The following is an 18,444-nucleotide window of genomic DNA, read 5'->3' as shown; positions in this document are numbered from 1 at the left end:
AGTTTTGAAGATTAATTTCACGGGTCACCCGTTGGTCGGATCGGGAACCAATGGCTTCCGAACATGTCCGGGTCATTGTAAAGGTGAAGAAATCAATTTTATCAGATAGCCAACTAGTTTATCCGCTTCAACCTTGGTAACGGAACAGATGGCGAAAAGAAAACAAAACGACGATTACCGTGGATTCCAGGCTGCGTGGACAGAGGAATTTACATTTGGATCTACGGTATGACTTATGTGCAATGCTAAAATTGGATCGATGAAACGGTCAGCACTTCTAACAAATCCACGCGGCACCAGAGGTCGCATTAAAAGTAAGACATATTTAATTTGTTAAACGTTAAGATACTATTAGGCTCTCAATGAAATATATTTCGAAATATTTGTCTTTTATGGCTCTCCCAGTTAAAAACGTTCCTGACCCCTGATTTAAATTCTGCTGTGTTGTTTGATAACGTACATATAAAAGCCCAACTGGGGACAGGAGTTGAAAATTAGCAGTAGCTATAAACTCTGCACAGTACCTCATTTGAATTCATTTTTTTATTAAACTGTATCGCCCCCCCAACTAAATAAAATTCTATTATGTTCTTTATCCTTTGAATAAATTATGTGAACACATAAATTTGGCACTTATATGTTTTCATAGTAAATATTTTTTAAATTGGTCAGTACATAGGGAAGTTGAGGACCTGTAACACTTGTCAATCTGTACAAGGAGCTTACACAATATTTCAATCAATAAGGTAATTGTTTTCTCAGCAAAATAACACATATACTAAGACTGACTTTTCTATTTGTTCTCTGGACTCACAGAGAATTACTGTATCAGGATATTAGCTGTGTAGTCTAGGCTATGCTTGAGTACCTGCTTCTTTTATTTGTTTTTGATGAATGCATTTATTACCTCCATTTTATTTTATTTTGTTTTATTTCTTTAAAGTATATTTTTGCAAAATACAGCATATTTTGTTTTCGTAAAAGGCTGTGTATTATAAACTCAGACCCTTTCCCTTCTGTCTCATCCTCACTATTCCACTTTTGGCACACATCCACATCCACTGCACACCCAGAGCACTTACCTTGGAACAGTTGTTATAGCTGCACATGGCATTACATGCTCACAAAGCGGGTCCAGATGGTATTGACACACTCTGGTTAAGGAAAGACATATTTGTGCACGCAGGCATGGCAACAAACCTACACACACACACATAAACACACATATGCACAGCTGTGCGGCTAAAACATATAATCTCTTTCGTTCTCCTGTTTCATGTCAGACACACATTTCCCTTTTTTGTGCTTTAAACTTGTAGAACAATTAGTTAAATATAAAAAATAAATATCTATAACTATAGTTATAGTTATCAATGAATGAATTTATGTGGTGTATGGAGATTTAGCTTACCCAAACAGCCAAATCAATAAATTACCTTTAAGTCCTTTCCACATGAGTTACTGAGTTGCCACACTGCCTTCTGAACTTTTAGTTCAGGAACTGAAGGTTGCAGGGGAACAGGTTTTTACCTGCTCATTGTCAAAACACTTGACATCTGACATAAACTAGCTTTATTTGTCACATTCTGGAATCATGTATGTATGAAACAAATGCCATCATTGCAGCTTTTTAAGCCAAATGTGCACATGAAAAAGCCATGCGCACTCCCACAAGTGTCTGCGGCTCGCGTGTTTTGTACTGCAGGGGAGCTTGGTATGTACATGACACCGTATGCTTTGTAATTACATCTACCCTTGTGTCTGCATGCCTTTGTGTGTCTGCTTTGTATGCGGATGGCTAAATACCTGGCTAACCCAGTTGTCCACATGGTCGTGCTGGACTTAATGTTTTGGACAGTCTTCAGTCTAGAAGAAAAAAAAAAGAAGTTTAGTTCAGAATTTCAGCTTGCCCTGATGCTGACCTATGCATGTGTCTCTATGTCCACAGGGCATTGTTTGCATATGATGGAGTCAGCAACAAGCTCAAACTGGCTGACTCGGGAGGTAAGTTTTGCTGTCATATGTAATGTATTGGTCAAACATGCTCATTTTTAAATTCCTAAGCACCATAATTACCATTAGCCTCTGCCTGAAATAATGACTTGTGTTAGTGGCTTATCACAGTTTTCTGTTTAGAGAGGACAATTATGCTATCACCCCCCCGCCTCATATCTTACTCCTTCTATCCACTTCCTGTCCTTCACATATCAGTTGGTGGTGTTGCAGAGTTGGCAGGCAAGTTCCACATATCAAAGCCCCAATATGGACTCTGCAGGGTGGGAAGTGCTGAAACAGGAGGCCACCGGATTGCCATGATCACCTGGGTAAGAAAAAAAAGACAAGGCTCGTGGAAAGAGACTAATGACGGGGAAACACATTCCAGCACATTATCAACAGTGCGCTTAAGTTCTTGCCAGCCTTAACTAATTTATAGCAGAGCATACCATTTACCATCATAATAAGCTTAACATCTTAGCATCCAGTTTTATCAAAGTACCTATTAGCCTAATGAATTCTTTGGGGAAAATCCTTAAACGCAAGCACAGTGAATTAAGCGTCCAACTTTGTCTAAAATGCACTGAATAAAACTTTATTGTTTACAGCTAAGCAACGTTTGATTAAGAAAATAAATACGAAACAGCACAATGAATAGTCATTTGTGGATGGCATTGATCTTATATAGTAGTAAGGGTATATATTTTTTCATTTCAAAAATCAAGCATTAGGTTCCCTCAAACCCCAAAGTTTCAGCTTTGTTATAAAATCCAGCATTGCCATGGATTTGTGATAATGAGACAAGACTTAGTCTCAGTTATAACATTGTCATTCCTATTGTTCCTCAGTCTCCCCTCTTCCTCTAATTTTAGTCTCCTCAGGATAGAGGAATGATACTAATGCCCATGTCTGCATCCTGTGTTTGTCTACAGGTTGGTGAAAATGTAGATGACTACCGCAGGACAGAATGTGCTCGCCATATTCCGGTCATCAAAAACTACTTCAAGGTTCTGTAAATCTACTTATTTGTAAACACTGAACATTAATATGTGATGGTAACAATTTAAATTTACATTTAATGTATTTAGTTTTTTTGTTACTATCAGCTCTCTTTCCAAAGTAATCCTTTTGAAGGAGACTGCACATTAAGGACAGGCAACAAAATCTGACATAAATGATTATTAATTAATTATCGACACATATCCAAATGCACTGCGGACAGCTAAGTGTACAGGTAAAAGCGTTTGTACACTGTACATATGACAATATATGTTTTGAATCTTGAAATTATATCACTTTACTTTTGTGGCTCTTTTGAATGGCATGAAATAAAATAAAATACAAACACGGTTTCAGAAAAAAAAAAAAATGCTAGTACCAGAGGCTTTGTTTATTTGCATTCTATATTTATACACATCAGTTTACCTTGCATTGTTTTGCAAGTTTCCTGCTTTCAGTCTACTTCCTGTCTCAGTTCTGTGCTGGTCTTGTGTACGATCCATTTATATGCCATTTTAATTTGAAGGGAAGGAGTTTGTGTTTAAGGCTCCATTGTTAATCGTGTCACATAAAGGCCAGTGATGACAGAGGAGACAGGAAGCAGAGGGGAAGTGGAAGGAGTGTTAGAAGAAAAATGATCAAGACTCAGTAATTATACATTTTCATGAATGAGACATAGTTGATAGACTCATCTCCTGCTGGACGTGTCCTCGGCTATTTAGCATTTCAATCAAAGCAAATATTCGCTGACCCCTAGGCTCAATTGTTTCCATATAAAGACATCACCCAGCCAATGGCCATAGAATCTGTGGAATGTTTGTTGTTGTTGTTGTCGTCTGTTTTTTAACAGAGAATGTTAAGTCTGGGGCTTTGAGTGCAACTGTTATGCCCATGCCGTGTGTGTGTGTGTGTGTGTGTGTGTGTGTGTGTGTGTGTGTGTGTGTGTGTGTGTGTGTGTGTGTGTGTGTGTGTGTGTGTGTGTGTGTGTGTGTGTGTGTGTGTGTGTGTGTGTGTGTGTGAGAAAAGCTTTCGGGCTCAAATCTATTTCCATGAGAAATTTCAAAATAGTCAGGAAATAATCGTATGGTCTAGAGGGACCTCCAGTGAAAACATGTATATACTATGTGATATGTGGGAGAATTACAACCTCCAACCTCAGCAAACACATGCACCAGTCCTGCACAGTATAGCACATTGTAAAGGGGGATCACAGTTATCTCTTGATGGAACGCTGCCTGTCTTGACTTGGGTTATCTGTGTAAACACTATAAACTTTAGTGAAATTTGATAAATGATAAGCAAGTCTCACCTCTGCTGAAATCAATGATGGCCAGGTTGATAATGCCATGTATTCCTAAGCTGCTCCCTCTGTCTTTACAGTGCAATTGACCTTGGTAAACCCCCTTCGTACACACCACGAACATCTGTTTTCCAATGAGGATATGCAATAATTGAACACTTTTCCCATCACTCAACATTTCCACTGTCACCTTCATATTAAATAGCACATCAGTGCTTCGTATAATTTCATTCACCCATTGCTTACAGTCATAACTTGGTGGAGGCTGCAATGCAATGCTCGATCTAGGATAGCTAAACACTATAACTCTATTTTGCAATAAAAAGAGGCAAAAGAAGCAATCTTATAAATCTAAAATGACGAATTGAAGTAAAACTTTTTTTGTCTTTTTTGGTTGATAAAGTTGCAAAAGGGCAACTTTCTCCCTTTCCTTCTTCACTTTCTTTTTCTATCTTTTTCCTTCTGTCTTCCGTTCTTTTGTATTCCCCCTGTTTGCTTGGCTGCATGTTTTAGCTGGCTATGACTACTAGGGGGTTTGTGAAGGTGCGTCTGCTGCCAGCAGATCTGGGTGTGTTACGTTCTGCAGTGTTGAAGTTACGAATATGAATAGAATTCAGATGTTTCCATTGTTCTCTGCATTTTCCACTGATATAATAACTGAATGAAACCTTCTTATTTGGTAACTTACTGGGCCACTTAACATAGTAACAAAAGAAGTGCATGTACTATGAACAGGGTTGGAGCAGTATTTTTAACATTCATCAACAAATATTTGAAGCACCTTAAAAGGGAGAATTAACATTTTTTACAAGTTATATATTGTTAACAGTGTAAGATTTACTCTCAATCTTGATGAGTGAGGGAATATATTTTTTATATAACTGTACTCAAAATGCTAACTACAACTTGCATATTTGCACAGAATAGTTGACTGCTTACTCAGTGTCATCTACTTCTAACTGTAAATCTGCTAGCATTATACAATATTGTTTTATCAGAGCAGTCAGAATTAAATGTCCATTGTGTATCCAGGCACGATTACACCACCACAAACTGCATATGTAATCCAGCTTAACAGCTTTTCAGAGGGATGCAAAGTGCATGAAACCAATTTTTCTCTTGATCTGACAGCTTTATAAAGCTCATTTCATTATTCTTGTCTGTCAGCCCTCTTATACACAGCTGCCTTAACAATGTCTTAAACAGCACATAACATTGCCTGTATTAATGTGTGAAGATACAGAGTACTCTGTATAATTTGATTGGTGGTTTATAACAGTACTGACAGTGTTACAGCTTTTGTATTTAACAAATCACACAAGGCGCTGCCTCTGTCAGTATGCAAACATAGTCATTTTTATTGTACTTGTACTTGGTGGCATACTATTGCTGATTGTAGCCCCGTTTGTTACCATACATATAAAAGTGCATAAAAGTGGCCGCTCGTCTGCATGACTGCTTGTTTGCCTTCTTAGAATGTGCAGTTGGCAATGGATACATACATTGGTATGTATTACAATGCATGGCATTATAGGGTACATTGAATGTCCTGCTCATTGATAGTGTTGTGGCAGGGATTTACCAGGCCTCAGAGATCTATATGCGGAAAATATGAGGTTGATAAATCATTAAAAAGTCTTCTCTAATCTTATTTGCTAATAGAAAATTATTTTGTGATTAGCTCCCTCTATTCTTATACCTCTGTTTCTGACTTAAAATCAGTGCCTCTTTAGTGTGTTACTAGTAAACACAATACATAATATAAATTGTTATAGCCAAGGAAGTTTTCTTCCCCGTCTTTCTTTTGTTCTTCACCATACCCGTAGTGAAGCAGTTGCACAATTGTTTGGCTACGAGTCTGTGTAACTGCAAATCAGAATGAAACTGTGTGGGCTGTGTTGTTGAATATCCAAGGTTGGATTATTTAATCACCGATTTTAATTCCCTGGCCTCCATATTTCAGGAAGCACAGGCCTTCATTAGTGCTGTTAAAGTGGATGATGTCACAGAAGAGAAGATAAGAAATGAACTCAGCAAGTCCCAAGCCCATGGCCCTTCTCAGTGGGTAAGACGGAGCTCCAGGTCGGTGGATAAAGAGGATATAGTGGTGAGTTTCCCGCATTACCTCAAATGACCACATGATGGAGCCAAACTCATGTGTGTGTATGTGTGTGTATATGTGTGTGTGTGTGTATGTGTGTGTGTGTGTGTGTGTGTGTGTGTGTGTGTGTGTGTGTGTGTGTGTGTGTGTATGTGTGTGTGTGTGTGTGTGTGTGTGTGTGTATATGTGTGTGTGTTTGTGTATATGTGTGTGTGTGTGTGTGTGTGTGTGTGTGTGTGTATATGTGTGTGTGTGTGTATGTGTGTGTGTGTGTGTGTGTGCGCGGGCATTAATATTATTATACTATTAAAATATGTATGTATATGTACAGTATGTATGTATAATGGACATGGAGTTATCTTGAAAGGAGGAGTTTGTTGAATGTCAGACACACTTTTGCATCTGAAACTGGAAATTTAAAGTGTGATGCTCAGTGTTGCTATGCCCCGCAGGTGGGATGTGAGTTTGAGGAGAAGAAGTTCTGGAATGAGTTAGATGAAGTGATGCACAATATCTCTATAGATGAGAGTGGTAATTGGTGCAGACTTCAAGGACATGTTGGTGCAGGCAATAGAGGGGATGAAGAAGTGATGGGCAGATTTTGTATACAGGATACACTGAGGGACAGATGGTGGTAGATTTTGCAGAAGGATGGAAAGGCTGTAGTAAACATTTTTTCCTGAAAAGACAGGAACATAGGGTAACTTACAAGAGCAGAGTTAAGAGCATGCAGGTAGACTACATCTTGTATAGATGAGGAAACCTGAAAGAGATCAGTGACTGCAAAGTAGTTGTAGGTGAGAGTAGCCAGACAGCATAGTATGGTGGTTTGTAGGATGACTCTGGGGACAAAGAAGATCAAGAGGACAAAGGCAGGGCAGAGGACAAAGTGGTGGAAGCTGAAAAGGGAGGCATGTTTAGGGAGGAGTTGAGAAAGGCTCTGGGTGGACAGGAAGAGCTTCCAGATGATTGGACAACTACGGCTAATGTTATCAGGGAGACAAGTAGGAGAGTACTTGATGTATCATATGGAAGGAAAGTAGATAAGGAGACTTGGTGGTGGAATGAGGAAGTGCAGGAGTATATACAGAGCAAGCAGTTAGCAAAGAAGAAGTGGGCCACTGAGGGGACTGAAGAGAACAGACAGGAGTACAGGAAGATGCAGCGTAAGGTAAAGATAGAGGTAGGGAAGGCAAAGCAAAGGTATACAATGCTTTGTATGCTTGGTTTGACAGCAAGGAGGACGAGAATGTTCTGGCAATTTTGTTGAAACAGAGCGATAAAGATTGAAAGGATGTACAACAGGTCTAGGTGATTAAGGATAGAGAGAGAAATGTATTTACGGGTGCTAGAAGAGTGATGGGAAGATGGAAAGAGTACTTTGAAGAGCGGACGAATGAGGAAAAAAAGGGAGGTGAGGGTAGAAGCGGTGACTATTGTAGCCGACTAAGTAGCAGAGATTAGTAAAAGTCAAGTGAGGAAGATATTGAAGAGGCAGAGAAGTATGTTAGACTGGTGCAGGACATGTATGCAGGCTGTAAGAAAGTGGTGTGATGTGCTGTAGGGGTAACAGAGAAGTTCAAAGTGGAGGTGGGACTACATCAGGGATCAGCTCTTGGCCCCTTCTTGTTTGCAGTTGTGATGGACAGACTGACAGATGAGGTTAGACAGCAATCTAGATCGACCATGATGTTTGCAGATGACATTGTGATCTATAGTGAGAGCAGAGAGCAGGTTGAGGAAAATCTAGAGAGTTGAGGAATGTGCTGGAAAGGAGAGGAATGAAGATAAGTCGCAGCAAGACAGAGTATATGTGTGAATGAGAGGAATCTGGGTGGAATGGTGAGGCTACAGGGAGTGGAGATCAAGAAGTTGCAGGGTTTCAGGTACTTGGGATCAACAGTCCAGAGCATTGGAGAGTGTTGAGAAGAGGTGAAGAGATGGGTTCAAGGAGGTTGGAATGGGTGGAGAAACATGTCAGGGGTACTATGCGATAGAAGAATATCACCCAGTACAGAGGAGGGATAGTGAATATATTGGTAGACGAATGCTGGAATTGGAGCTGCCAGGCAGGAGGTCTCAAGGAAGACCAAAGAGGAGATTTATGGATGTCGTGAGAGAGGATATGAAGGTAGTTGGTGTGAGAGAGGAGGATACAGAGAACAGGGTTAGATGGAGAAGGTTGAATTGCGCTGGTAACCCCTGAAGGGAAAAGCCCTTCAGGAGAAGTTATATATACACTGCTCAAAAAAATAAAGGGAACACTTAAAAAACACATCCTAGATCTAAATGAATGAAATATTCTCATGAAATACTTTGCTCTTTACACAGTTGAATGTGCTGACAACAAAATCACACAAAAATGATCAATGGAAATCAAATGTATTAACCCATGGAGGTCTGGATTAGGAATCACACTCAAAATTAAAGTGTAAAAACACACTCCAGGCTGATCCAACTTTGATGTAATGTCCTTAAAACAAGTCAAAATGAATCTGTGTTGCTTTCTGAGTAGACACTATGATTTCACAGAAGTGTGATTGACTTGGAGTTACATTGTGTTGTTCAAGTGTTCCCTTTATTTTTTTGAGCACTATATATATATATGTGTATATATATAGTTACAGCCTTCTGTAATTTTGTTTTAATTTGTATTTCAAAAATGCAAGTGTATGTATAGAAGAAATGGACTCTTAAAGAATGGATAATTAAAGGTTGAATAATGTATAGCTCTGCTTGATTTTATAATCGATACAGGGAACGAACTATAGGAAAACCAATGCTGCAATGGAGATGAGACTAATAAACAGAGACTCCTTCTGGGCTCGTGCAGAGGTATGAAGTCTTGGACACATCTGGGCGTTCTTTGTTGGATGCTTTAGTTTTGTTTTGAAGCGAAAATGCTGATTACATAAAAGTAATGCATCGAACAATACTTTTCATTGTTAATTAGCGTGAGGAAGAACAGAGGAAGGATGAGGAGAGGAGACGTGCAGCAGAAGAGAGGCGGCGCCTTGAGAGAGAAAGAGTTTTGAAAGAACGAAAGGATGCAGAGGAAAGAGACCGAAAAATGAACGAGAAGCTTCAGATAATTGCGGAGCAGAGGTTTGTGCAATACCGCTTTTCTCTGGTTGTGAACCATGTAATCAATTAATTAATTTATGTTTTCCGTGAAATCCCATTCCAAAAAAGCATTTCAAATTGGCCCCAAACATTTGTAATAAAAAGTAACATTCATAACTATCTATACCTAATACTTTTTGTGTTGTGCATATGTGCAGACGAAAACAGGCAGAGAAAGAAGAAGAACTACACAGACAGGAGAAGCTCAGATGGGTGAGTGAGGAGATGAGTTGTGTAATTAATGATGATATTAATTAACTCAAAGATATAGCTCTGGAAGGTGTTAGAATCAAGAGTGTTCTGCTTATCACAATTCAATACACAGTCACAGAGACAATCTATTCATTAATGTTCAGATGCTACAAATTTTTGCTCCATACAATTGTACATACGCAGATATTAGAAATACAAATCTTTTAAGTCACTACTTTTTTATATGAGCCAAGCTGTATATCCTCAACCAAATATCCATTATATCTGCATATTTGGAAATAAGGATGCTTATTACTGATACATTACATTACATTTATGTATTTATTTATGTGTTTATTGTTTCATCTATTATTATCTATGTGGTTTTTTTTATGATACAATAAAGACTTTGTGTCAGCCATTGTATATTATTCTATTTCGCTTTAAAAAGGCATATGCGGACAACCACGATTATTAACATATTAGATATCTATTTTTTGTTTACTTCACAGAAGAAAATTGTGAAAACTACAGAAGAGCATTTTAGTACCCAACTATCAATAATTTATTTCTAATAGGTTTTGAAAAAGACAACAGTGAACTGACTTTAGTCACAAAAGTGGGTGAACAGTTTGTTAATTTATAAATAGTCTTTTCATGTTGAGTCATAAATTATCTATAACTAAATACTTTCACTTGCTCAATGGTCATCATGCATATAAATTACTTGATAAAGCAGACATGGTTATGCCAGGGCAAACCTAATTACAGTCTTTTTTTTAAATTATCTTGTCCGATTGTGACTGCCATAGCTAAACAGAATATATTATGTGTTGCTTATCCTATGCTGTACTGGCTGTCAATCAATGCAATGAAAAATTCAAGCAAGAGTTCCTGTATTCTGTCATGATATTCAACTTGTAATTTGTATTACATTGTCAGACAAATAAATTGAAATATGTGTTAAGATATTCAAATGAGTCGCTGGTTCTGCACTAACAGGAGAAGCAACAGAGAGAACATGAGGACGATATGAGGGCTCGTCTGAGAAGGAGTGAGTCCATAGAGAAAGCAGCAGTAAGTCATTATTAACTTAACCAACAACAAAGCAAATAATAACATTTTATTTCGAAAGAGTGATCATAATATGACATAAGTTACGAATTTATATTTCTTATCCTTAACATTAAATTGATAGTCCTCAAATCAATTCTTACTTTTATGCTATACTGATATTGTTTTACCTCTAGGAGGCTGCAGTTTTAGTTTCCCAACGCACCATGAACCCTAGGGAATTCTTTAGACAGCTGTCATCGACATCACAGAGTCCAACCAGCCCTGGATCCTCTAGAACTGGTAAGAATACAATTTGAAAGTTCTGAACATAGAGAAGGGTCAACCTCAGACCTATATTTGATTTGCACAAGCACAAAGCCCAATGCAGACTAAGGAGCAGGGGTTTTAACTTAGATGATGATTGTCAAAAACAAAACATTTAACAATGCTGCGACACTGCGTGCATACAAGGGGTCACTCATTGAGACAAAGCGGAAAGCCAACGGCTCAATAACTACAAATTCAAATGTATCTCAGTAACACTTCATTTGCAGCATAGTCATATCAACCAGCAATGAACTACAACTACACACCCTATCCACAAAAATTGATCATGTAGTCCTGTACTTCACATTTAGGATTGCAGTGAACACAGGTATATTTGATACCATCAGATATGGTCATGTTACATTGAGATGCTTCAAAGTAATGTAAGCGTATACACTGTGCAATGGATGATACCTAAATTATAATGTAATCACAAGTGGTTTTACCCTTTAGTATGTTTATTTTACTTTGATTAGTTAAAATATTTTGAGTAAATGAAAATTTTGGATTGCAGTGACCTTTATCTAAGGGAATTAGTGCAGTGATCTTGCTGCACTGTAGGTGGAGCAACAACTCTTTTATTTGCCAAATATCTGATTGCAACCCTGAACATAGTCCTTAGAGCTGCTTCAAATGTAGCTACTGTGCATCCAGAGGTCCTAATGACCTCAAATAACACAAGTGTGTTGTCCTGAATTACACCGTGCTTCTCTTTGTTTTTCTTCTCTTCAGGCAAACCATTAAGGCGCTACCAGCGCAGCCTCACAGACACAGCTTTCATCTTTTCTAAGGCAGAAGAGAACATGGCGCCCTCTCCGCGCAGTTCTCCGCTGGTATCCCCCTACTTCCGGGCTTCTCCCTCCCCTTTTCATGCCACGTCCCCTCCGACAAGCCCTGATTTCCGTCCCGTCTACTCTCCACAAAGGCCAAGAATCCCTATTTCACCACCCGGATCACCCCTCTCCCCTACTCCTAAAGTTTCAGCCCTGCCTTTTGTCCCAAACCCTAACCAGATTGATCAGCTGAATGTCAAGCCCAAAGCTCCATCACCTACAGAACCTTCAGCTCCTCCAGCCTCTCCAGATCTCTTGGCTTCCCTGTCCTCGAATATTGAAAAACACATCCCCCCTCAGTCACGTTCGATGGGTCCGCCTGCCTCACCCCCAAATACCCCAACGCAGCCAGAGAACTCCGCTTTCTCCTTTGAGCCTGATTTACCTCCACAGACTCCAATTCCTGATATTCCCCTCACTAATCCTGGTGGGTGGACCAAGGACACAATCATTTTGGGATTATAGTCTATCACATTTTTTTATTTTTTTATTGATTGCATGTTTGTTTTCTTTATTTGCACATAAGAATTTTTGTCATCATGGCGCATGATCACTGTGCCCTCATGAACAAGATTTCGGCTGAAAAACTAATGCATGAGGTGTTTTTCAAATTTGGCCCCAAATTTAACCTTACATAACGGATGAAATGTTTTTAGGTTTGAATGTCACCGCAACTCAACATATAATAATAATTACCTTCAAAAAATTCTTACTTAAATGATGCAATGGCATTTTATCACCAAAGTAAAAGGTAATTTTTTCAGGTGACATCTTTTGCAAAGCTATGTGGCCATTTCCCAACATCATCTCAGGCCATATCTTGAGAGAATGATGATGCATTAGGATGTGCCATAAAACTCATAACGTAGTTAATTCCTCTTAGCCTGTAGTGTATAGAGTCTGGGCACATGTAACTTGCAACTAGACCAGCTGGCAGTTGCATAAAACCCAAGTTGTGGTAATTGTAGTTTAACTTTAGCTCCAGTTTATGATCTACAGAGAAATTGTTATGATTGCACCAACCCAATCTCTTTTTCCATTGATAATGGAATGTGAAGAGGCGCACATAACTTTTGCTACTTTACATACTTTTTATAAGTGTGCCAAATAATCGGTTTGCATTATTATTGTTAGTTTTCTTTATTGAAGGTTTAAGTTGTTTGGTTATTTTTGCCAAGTCTACTCCACAAGATTCCAGACTTTAAGTGAAGCCAAGGACCATATGAATCAGAGGCCTGTTACAAAGAGCTATTTTTTAACTGCCCAGTCATATTAGATATTCCTGTGGAGTCTTAAATTAACCGCACATAATAAGAGTCATGACAGGCTTGACTGCAGTGAGCCTCCATAAAGTTTGGCTTTTTCTTTTTTTTACATAATTAAGAAACTGAGTTTATTATAGTTTAACTACATAAAATGTGAATAATTTGCACTTGTGTTTACATTTTTCATGTTTTGATGTTTCCAATCGACAGACCTCCATACAGGCATTCATGTGCAAACTGAGCTGGTCTCAGACACTGGATACAAAGCACAAGCTGTACTGATTGAGGTGGATGAGGAAGATGATATGGAAGAGAATGAGGAGGCTGACACACAATCGCAGATGTGTGCCCTAACTACAGAGCCGGTCCTTATTGAGGCTGAGGAGCAAGAGCAGGTGGAGGAGAAGGATGAGCGGGAGGAGAGGGAGGAGAAAGCAGAACAAGACGTTGAATGTGAATCCCTCGAGGCACCTGGGGAAGTGGTGCCAGAGAAAGCTGAAGTAAAGGAAAATAGAGGACAGAATGACCAATATGGAGAGAATTACACTCCCTCTAAACCTGCAGAGCTTTCAGAAAAAGAGGAAGAGTCAGCATGTACAGGTAGAATATTATTAGATCTACGCACTCAATATGTTTATAAAGGATACATGAGTCAAAAAGTTTCAAAAACCATTGTTACAGATGCAGAATCGGTTTGTCTGAAAATTATACAAGAGACAGTGGATCAGCCAACCAATGGTGTCACAAATGAAGATGGGACACAGGCACATAATGGCAGAGGTTTGATCATATCACCCTCTTAAAATATATCCACAATTTCAATATATTATACCATATGTATTGTTGTAATGTCTCTTTGCTGGTTGAGATTTAATTAATGATTTTCTTGTGGGTTTCCTCAGAGGGGTCTCTAAGCCCATCTGACACTGAAACCACCTCCCCAGACCTGGCACTGTGCTATGACGTACACAGCCCAGAAGAAAAAGATGATGTAACAGAGAAAAATGAAGAGGAGTTCTCTAACAATGGGCACGAGGTACTGTACCTATATTTATAGGCTCATTAAAACGCACACATTGGTAAATGTTGTAATGAACAATCTTCTAGCATGAAAGAACTTTTGAAAGCCGCATAAAAGTTTCAAGATCAAGATCCTAAAAACATGTTTGCTGGACCTGCCTATTTGGACAATGTGACATTTTTGATTTCAACAGAGGCTTAAGATTTTTATGCAGATTTGTTGAATTATGCTGCCTTGATGTAGAATCTCAAGACCGAATACTGTACTTAGAACTGAAATGATTACAAATGAAATACATTTCACCCCTTGGTGTTTCTGAGATTAAGACCAAAAAATCCATGACCTTCAACCTACAATTATAAAAATGATTTAAATGAGTGTAATTTCATAATCTTTTCCATTTAGTCTGACTTGTGATTGAAGTTGCTGTTACATTTTCTTCACTTCAGGTTTTGCTTGAGCAACAAATGTGTGTCCGCGCTCTCTATGACTACCAAGCAGGTAAGACAACATTTAGAGGATAATCACCCTGCCTATGAGCATAAAGTGCCACCACTTACAGTAATGCCATTTGATTAGAGGGTTATCACTATATTATCGCTTGGTTCTTTTAGAGGATGAATCGGAGATCTCCTTTGAACCTGGCGACATCATTAGGGACGTGGAAACCGTGGACAAAGCCTGGTGGAGGGGATTGGACAAAGATGGCCGTCAAGGCTTATTCCCTGCCAATTATGTGGAGACCATATAGGCAAAAAAAAACCCCAAAAAACAAACAAAAAAAAAAAAAAACACACACACAAATACTCTCTCAGGGATGCCATCTTCCCTTCTCTTAGACCCCCCCAAGGACCATAAATAAAAGTATGAATGTATCTTAATATTGAAGGGGTTAAAAACATAACAAACAAAACAAATTTATATTCCAACAAATATGCAGACACTACACAGACATTTTTTCTTATGATTAAGACATCTTTCTTTCAAATTCACTTCTTTTCGTCTTGAGATACACATGAGATACTGAATGAATAAATGTGGGAGGGATCAGCTCACATTAACAACTCATCACAAACTCTTGTAGACTTTTTCTCGTGAATAATTGTCTCTTTTCCCTCAGATACGATAAACCAGAAATAAAAAAGGAACTAAATCCTGTTCAAAATGTACATCATGAGCTAAAATATTAGTACAAGAATATTTCATAGCACTGTTTTTTACTGACAGTCTTTCATTATATAACCCACTAAAAAAACAGCACAGTAATACATAAGTATAAAAAAAAGCACTAAACCAGCACATGTATGTTCCTGACTATCTGAGACAATGTTGTACTCCTTACATTCCTTCTCCTTATAATGTCATTGTAGCAAAATGTCAACAGATGATATATCACAATCTTTCTCAAAATTCTAATCCTCTGTAGTGTCTTTTTATGTTACACTGTATATACAGATGTATAGAGACATCAGCTATAATTTCATTTTCTATACTTATATGTCTGTTTTGTGCTTATTTGATTCATTTCCTTTTTGATCGTTTTTTTTTTTGTTTTGTTTTTTTACTCCCAGCTGACAAATAAATAGCTTTTACAAACACAAAAGGTTAATGTTATTTCTTTATCCCCCGTTGTCTTTAATATTGTCTTTTTCAAATATAAGGTAATATAATGCACTCCTGTAGTGACATTTTTTTATTTACAATATCATTTAAAAGGTCTTTATTATATATGATGTAATGGAATAAAACTTGCTACTATAGTTGTTTAAATAATAAAGAAAACATATTACATACTATTAAATGCGCAGTACATTTCTTATATTTTACCACTGTATGTGTGACATACATTTTCAAATGAAAAAGTCAGGGTTGGTGGATTTAATATATCTTGTGACACACCATCATTGACTATTTCATTTAGATTAGATTAGACTAGTTTATTTCTGCTTTTTTTTTTTTTTAAAGAAAAAAAAATCCATATTCTTACAGCCATAAGGACACAGAGGCAAAACAGCAATATCACAACAAATACCTGCCACCAGACAAATATACATATTTAATGTAATGCAATCTTTTCCATGAACTGTTCACTTCAGTTTGGATATTGCTCTTGGGATGAAACTTTTACTAAATTTAACTTCCTTCCACATTATCAACCTGTAGCCGCGGCCTGATGGAAGGAGCATGTGTTCAAGGGGTTGACTGGGGTCAAATACGATGAAGTGTACTCTGCATGCCTTGGCTGTGCTGTTGGCATCTGACACATTAGGGGAAGGGATCTTGGCAGCGATATTTGTGAGTTGTGTATCGGTAAATTTTTTTGTTTATTTGGGGGTGCTGACAGCATGCTGAAGAAGTGGGGGGTACAGTAAAGGATGGGTTGAACAATGCTTACCAGTAGCAACGGACGGTGGGGGGAAGCTGAAAATGCTGCAGATGGCTGCGTCTTTGTTGGCTTTGTTTATGGATCTCAGTACGGTGCTGTTGGAAGCTTAATTTATCGCTAACAATTGTGGGTTGAGTGAGGGACTGACCTGTTTGAAGAGCTGAAGACCAGTTTTTTCATTTAATTTCAGGTGATTGTTCGTCCACTGCTGTGTGAGATGAGAGATGGAGCTATGATAGTTTCTTACTGAGTTAATGTTAAAGGTAGTGTGAACAAATGGTTACTACTCAGAGAAACTTTATTTTATAATAATCAGACAGAAAAAACTAACTTCTCAATGGCGTGTTTATTGTTTGTCTTTAGCAGGACATTATGGCATGAATACTAATTTTAGTTTGTGCAGTGAAGTTAAAGAGATCATACTTTCTTCTCTGATTATATCCATATATAATTACCTGTGCTTTACATATGAGTTTTAGCAAACAAGTTCATTAATTGTAGTGCTACATTTCTTCCAATAGGTGGAGACAACGTCTTTTACAATGCATCTGACAGGAGCATGGCTTCAAGACGAACAGATTCCTCAGGACAAAATGCTAAATATTTTGACAGCCAAAAAGCAGGTTCATTGTTACACACATTTTAGAAGTGGAATATCTAGACATTTTCAAAGCTAAAAATTGCTAATGCTGCTACACCTCAAATAGGATTTTCCCCTTGGGTAGTAATGATTGATTCAATATGACATTAATATTTCGTAACCATACCCCTTAAATATTTAGGGGGGCAAGGTTACGCTCTTGTTGTGCCAGTTCAATAACAGTGTTTGGCAGATGTGCCTGTGTTCTGAAATAGAGAGGTAATATTTGACATGGGTGTCATCCTGCCTGAACTGATGCCTTTGACAAACTGAATAAATACATCCAGGAGACTATTTTGTCAAGGTTATCCCAGGAGGCTAATAATCAGAGAGAAGAGTGAGGAGGTGATGAGCCTCTTATTAAATACTAATTGGTTTTGCCAGGAGATCACCATGAAAACCTTGTATAAATAAGATTGAGGGATAGAATGAATATTGTTTATTCTAGTTTTTTTATTCCAGCTGGGGCAAAGTGAAAATAATGTCTGGGTAGTTTTTTTTTCTCCTTATGTTTTTCTCACAAAAAGTCATGGATTAGGTGTTAGAGATTACCGGGACAGAAAATGCAAGAGCAAATTGGTCTCAACAGCAGCGTTGCCTTTCTCTTGCTTCACCATATCCCTGTCATATGGTCATCTTCGTTGCCAAAGAAACCACTTGTCTCTTCAGTTTAAAAACAGTGATAGGAGAACCAAGCAAATATGTCAGTTAGGTTTGCCTCGTCTTTGTCTCTAGGCTGTGTCTTTCTTCCGTGACCCTTATCTACAACAAAGCCCGTCAAATGGGGCATTAAAACAACGGAAAACGCCCTCTGCAATCCTGGTTCTCCCTGTATCTCCGACTCAAATGACAAACCCTATCTGACCAGCAGAGGACTGACAAGTGAAAGCGGACCGATGTGAAGTGGTGGTAGGGAGGTGCCACTCATTGCAGTGCTATCAGCACATAGGGCAACCATGACAACCCAATCTGACCCGGCTGCTGAGGACTGGAGACCAAATGGATACATTCTGTCTCTAAAACAGGTCCAGATAGATTTGCATCGGTTAAGCTCATGTAGAATGCTTACACACACAAATGCAAACTATTCTTTGCTCATATTTCCGATCGAACTGCTTACCAGTCTCTAACCTCCACCCCGAGGTTCCTCATGGATTTAGTTCTGCATGGATGTCTCTTGGGAGAAGTGTCAGTTAGCAGGAGATA

At 38.4% G+C, this 18,444-nt stretch overlaps 1 protein-coding gene across 1 annotated transcript in view; it reads left to right on the top strand.

Annotated features, from left to right (window-relative positions):
* The window catches only part of LOC147218500 (uncharacterized), a 30,527-nt gene extending 15,414 nt beyond the window's left edge, over positions 1–15,113 (top strand). Inside the window, exons 2-16 of the mRNA XM_086173629.1 lie at positions 1,949–2,004; positions 2,212–2,324; positions 2,928–3,002; positions 6,258–6,401; positions 9,153–9,230; positions 9,349–9,500; positions 9,677–9,731; positions 10,713–10,787; positions 10,961–11,066; positions 11,826–12,353; positions 13,402–13,791; positions 13,873–13,971; positions 14,094–14,227; positions 14,662–14,713; positions 14,827–15,113. Coding sequence (XP_086029755.1) covers positions 1,949–2,004; positions 2,212–2,324; positions 2,928–3,002; positions 6,258–6,401; positions 9,153–9,230; positions 9,349–9,500; positions 9,677–9,731; positions 10,713–10,787; positions 10,961–11,066; positions 11,826–12,353; positions 13,402–13,791; positions 13,873–13,971; positions 14,094–14,227; positions 14,662–14,713; positions 14,827–14,963 — 2,194 coding nt within the window. The 3' untranslated portion in view covers positions 14,964–15,113. The remainder of the gene's footprint in view (positions 1–1,948; positions 2,005–2,211; positions 2,325–2,927; positions 3,003–6,257; positions 6,402–9,152; positions 9,231–9,348; positions 9,501–9,676; positions 9,732–10,712; positions 10,788–10,960; positions 11,067–11,825; positions 12,354–13,401; positions 13,792–13,872; positions 13,972–14,093; positions 14,228–14,661; positions 14,714–14,826) is intronic.
* Positions 15,114–18,444: the final 3,331 nt, after the last annotated feature.

Source organism: Fistularia commersonii, chromosome 26 (genome assembly GCF_037954325.1).
Source record: "Fistularia commersonii isolate RoL2024-O1a breed Wild chromosome 26, RoL_Fcom_v1.0, whole genome shotgun sequence".
NCBI lineage: Eukaryota > Metazoa > Chordata > Actinopteri > Syngnathiformes > Fistulariidae > Fistularia > Fistularia commersonii.
Note: the sequence above shows the minus strand (reverse complement) of the source record. Positions and strands in the feature narration are given on the sequence as shown.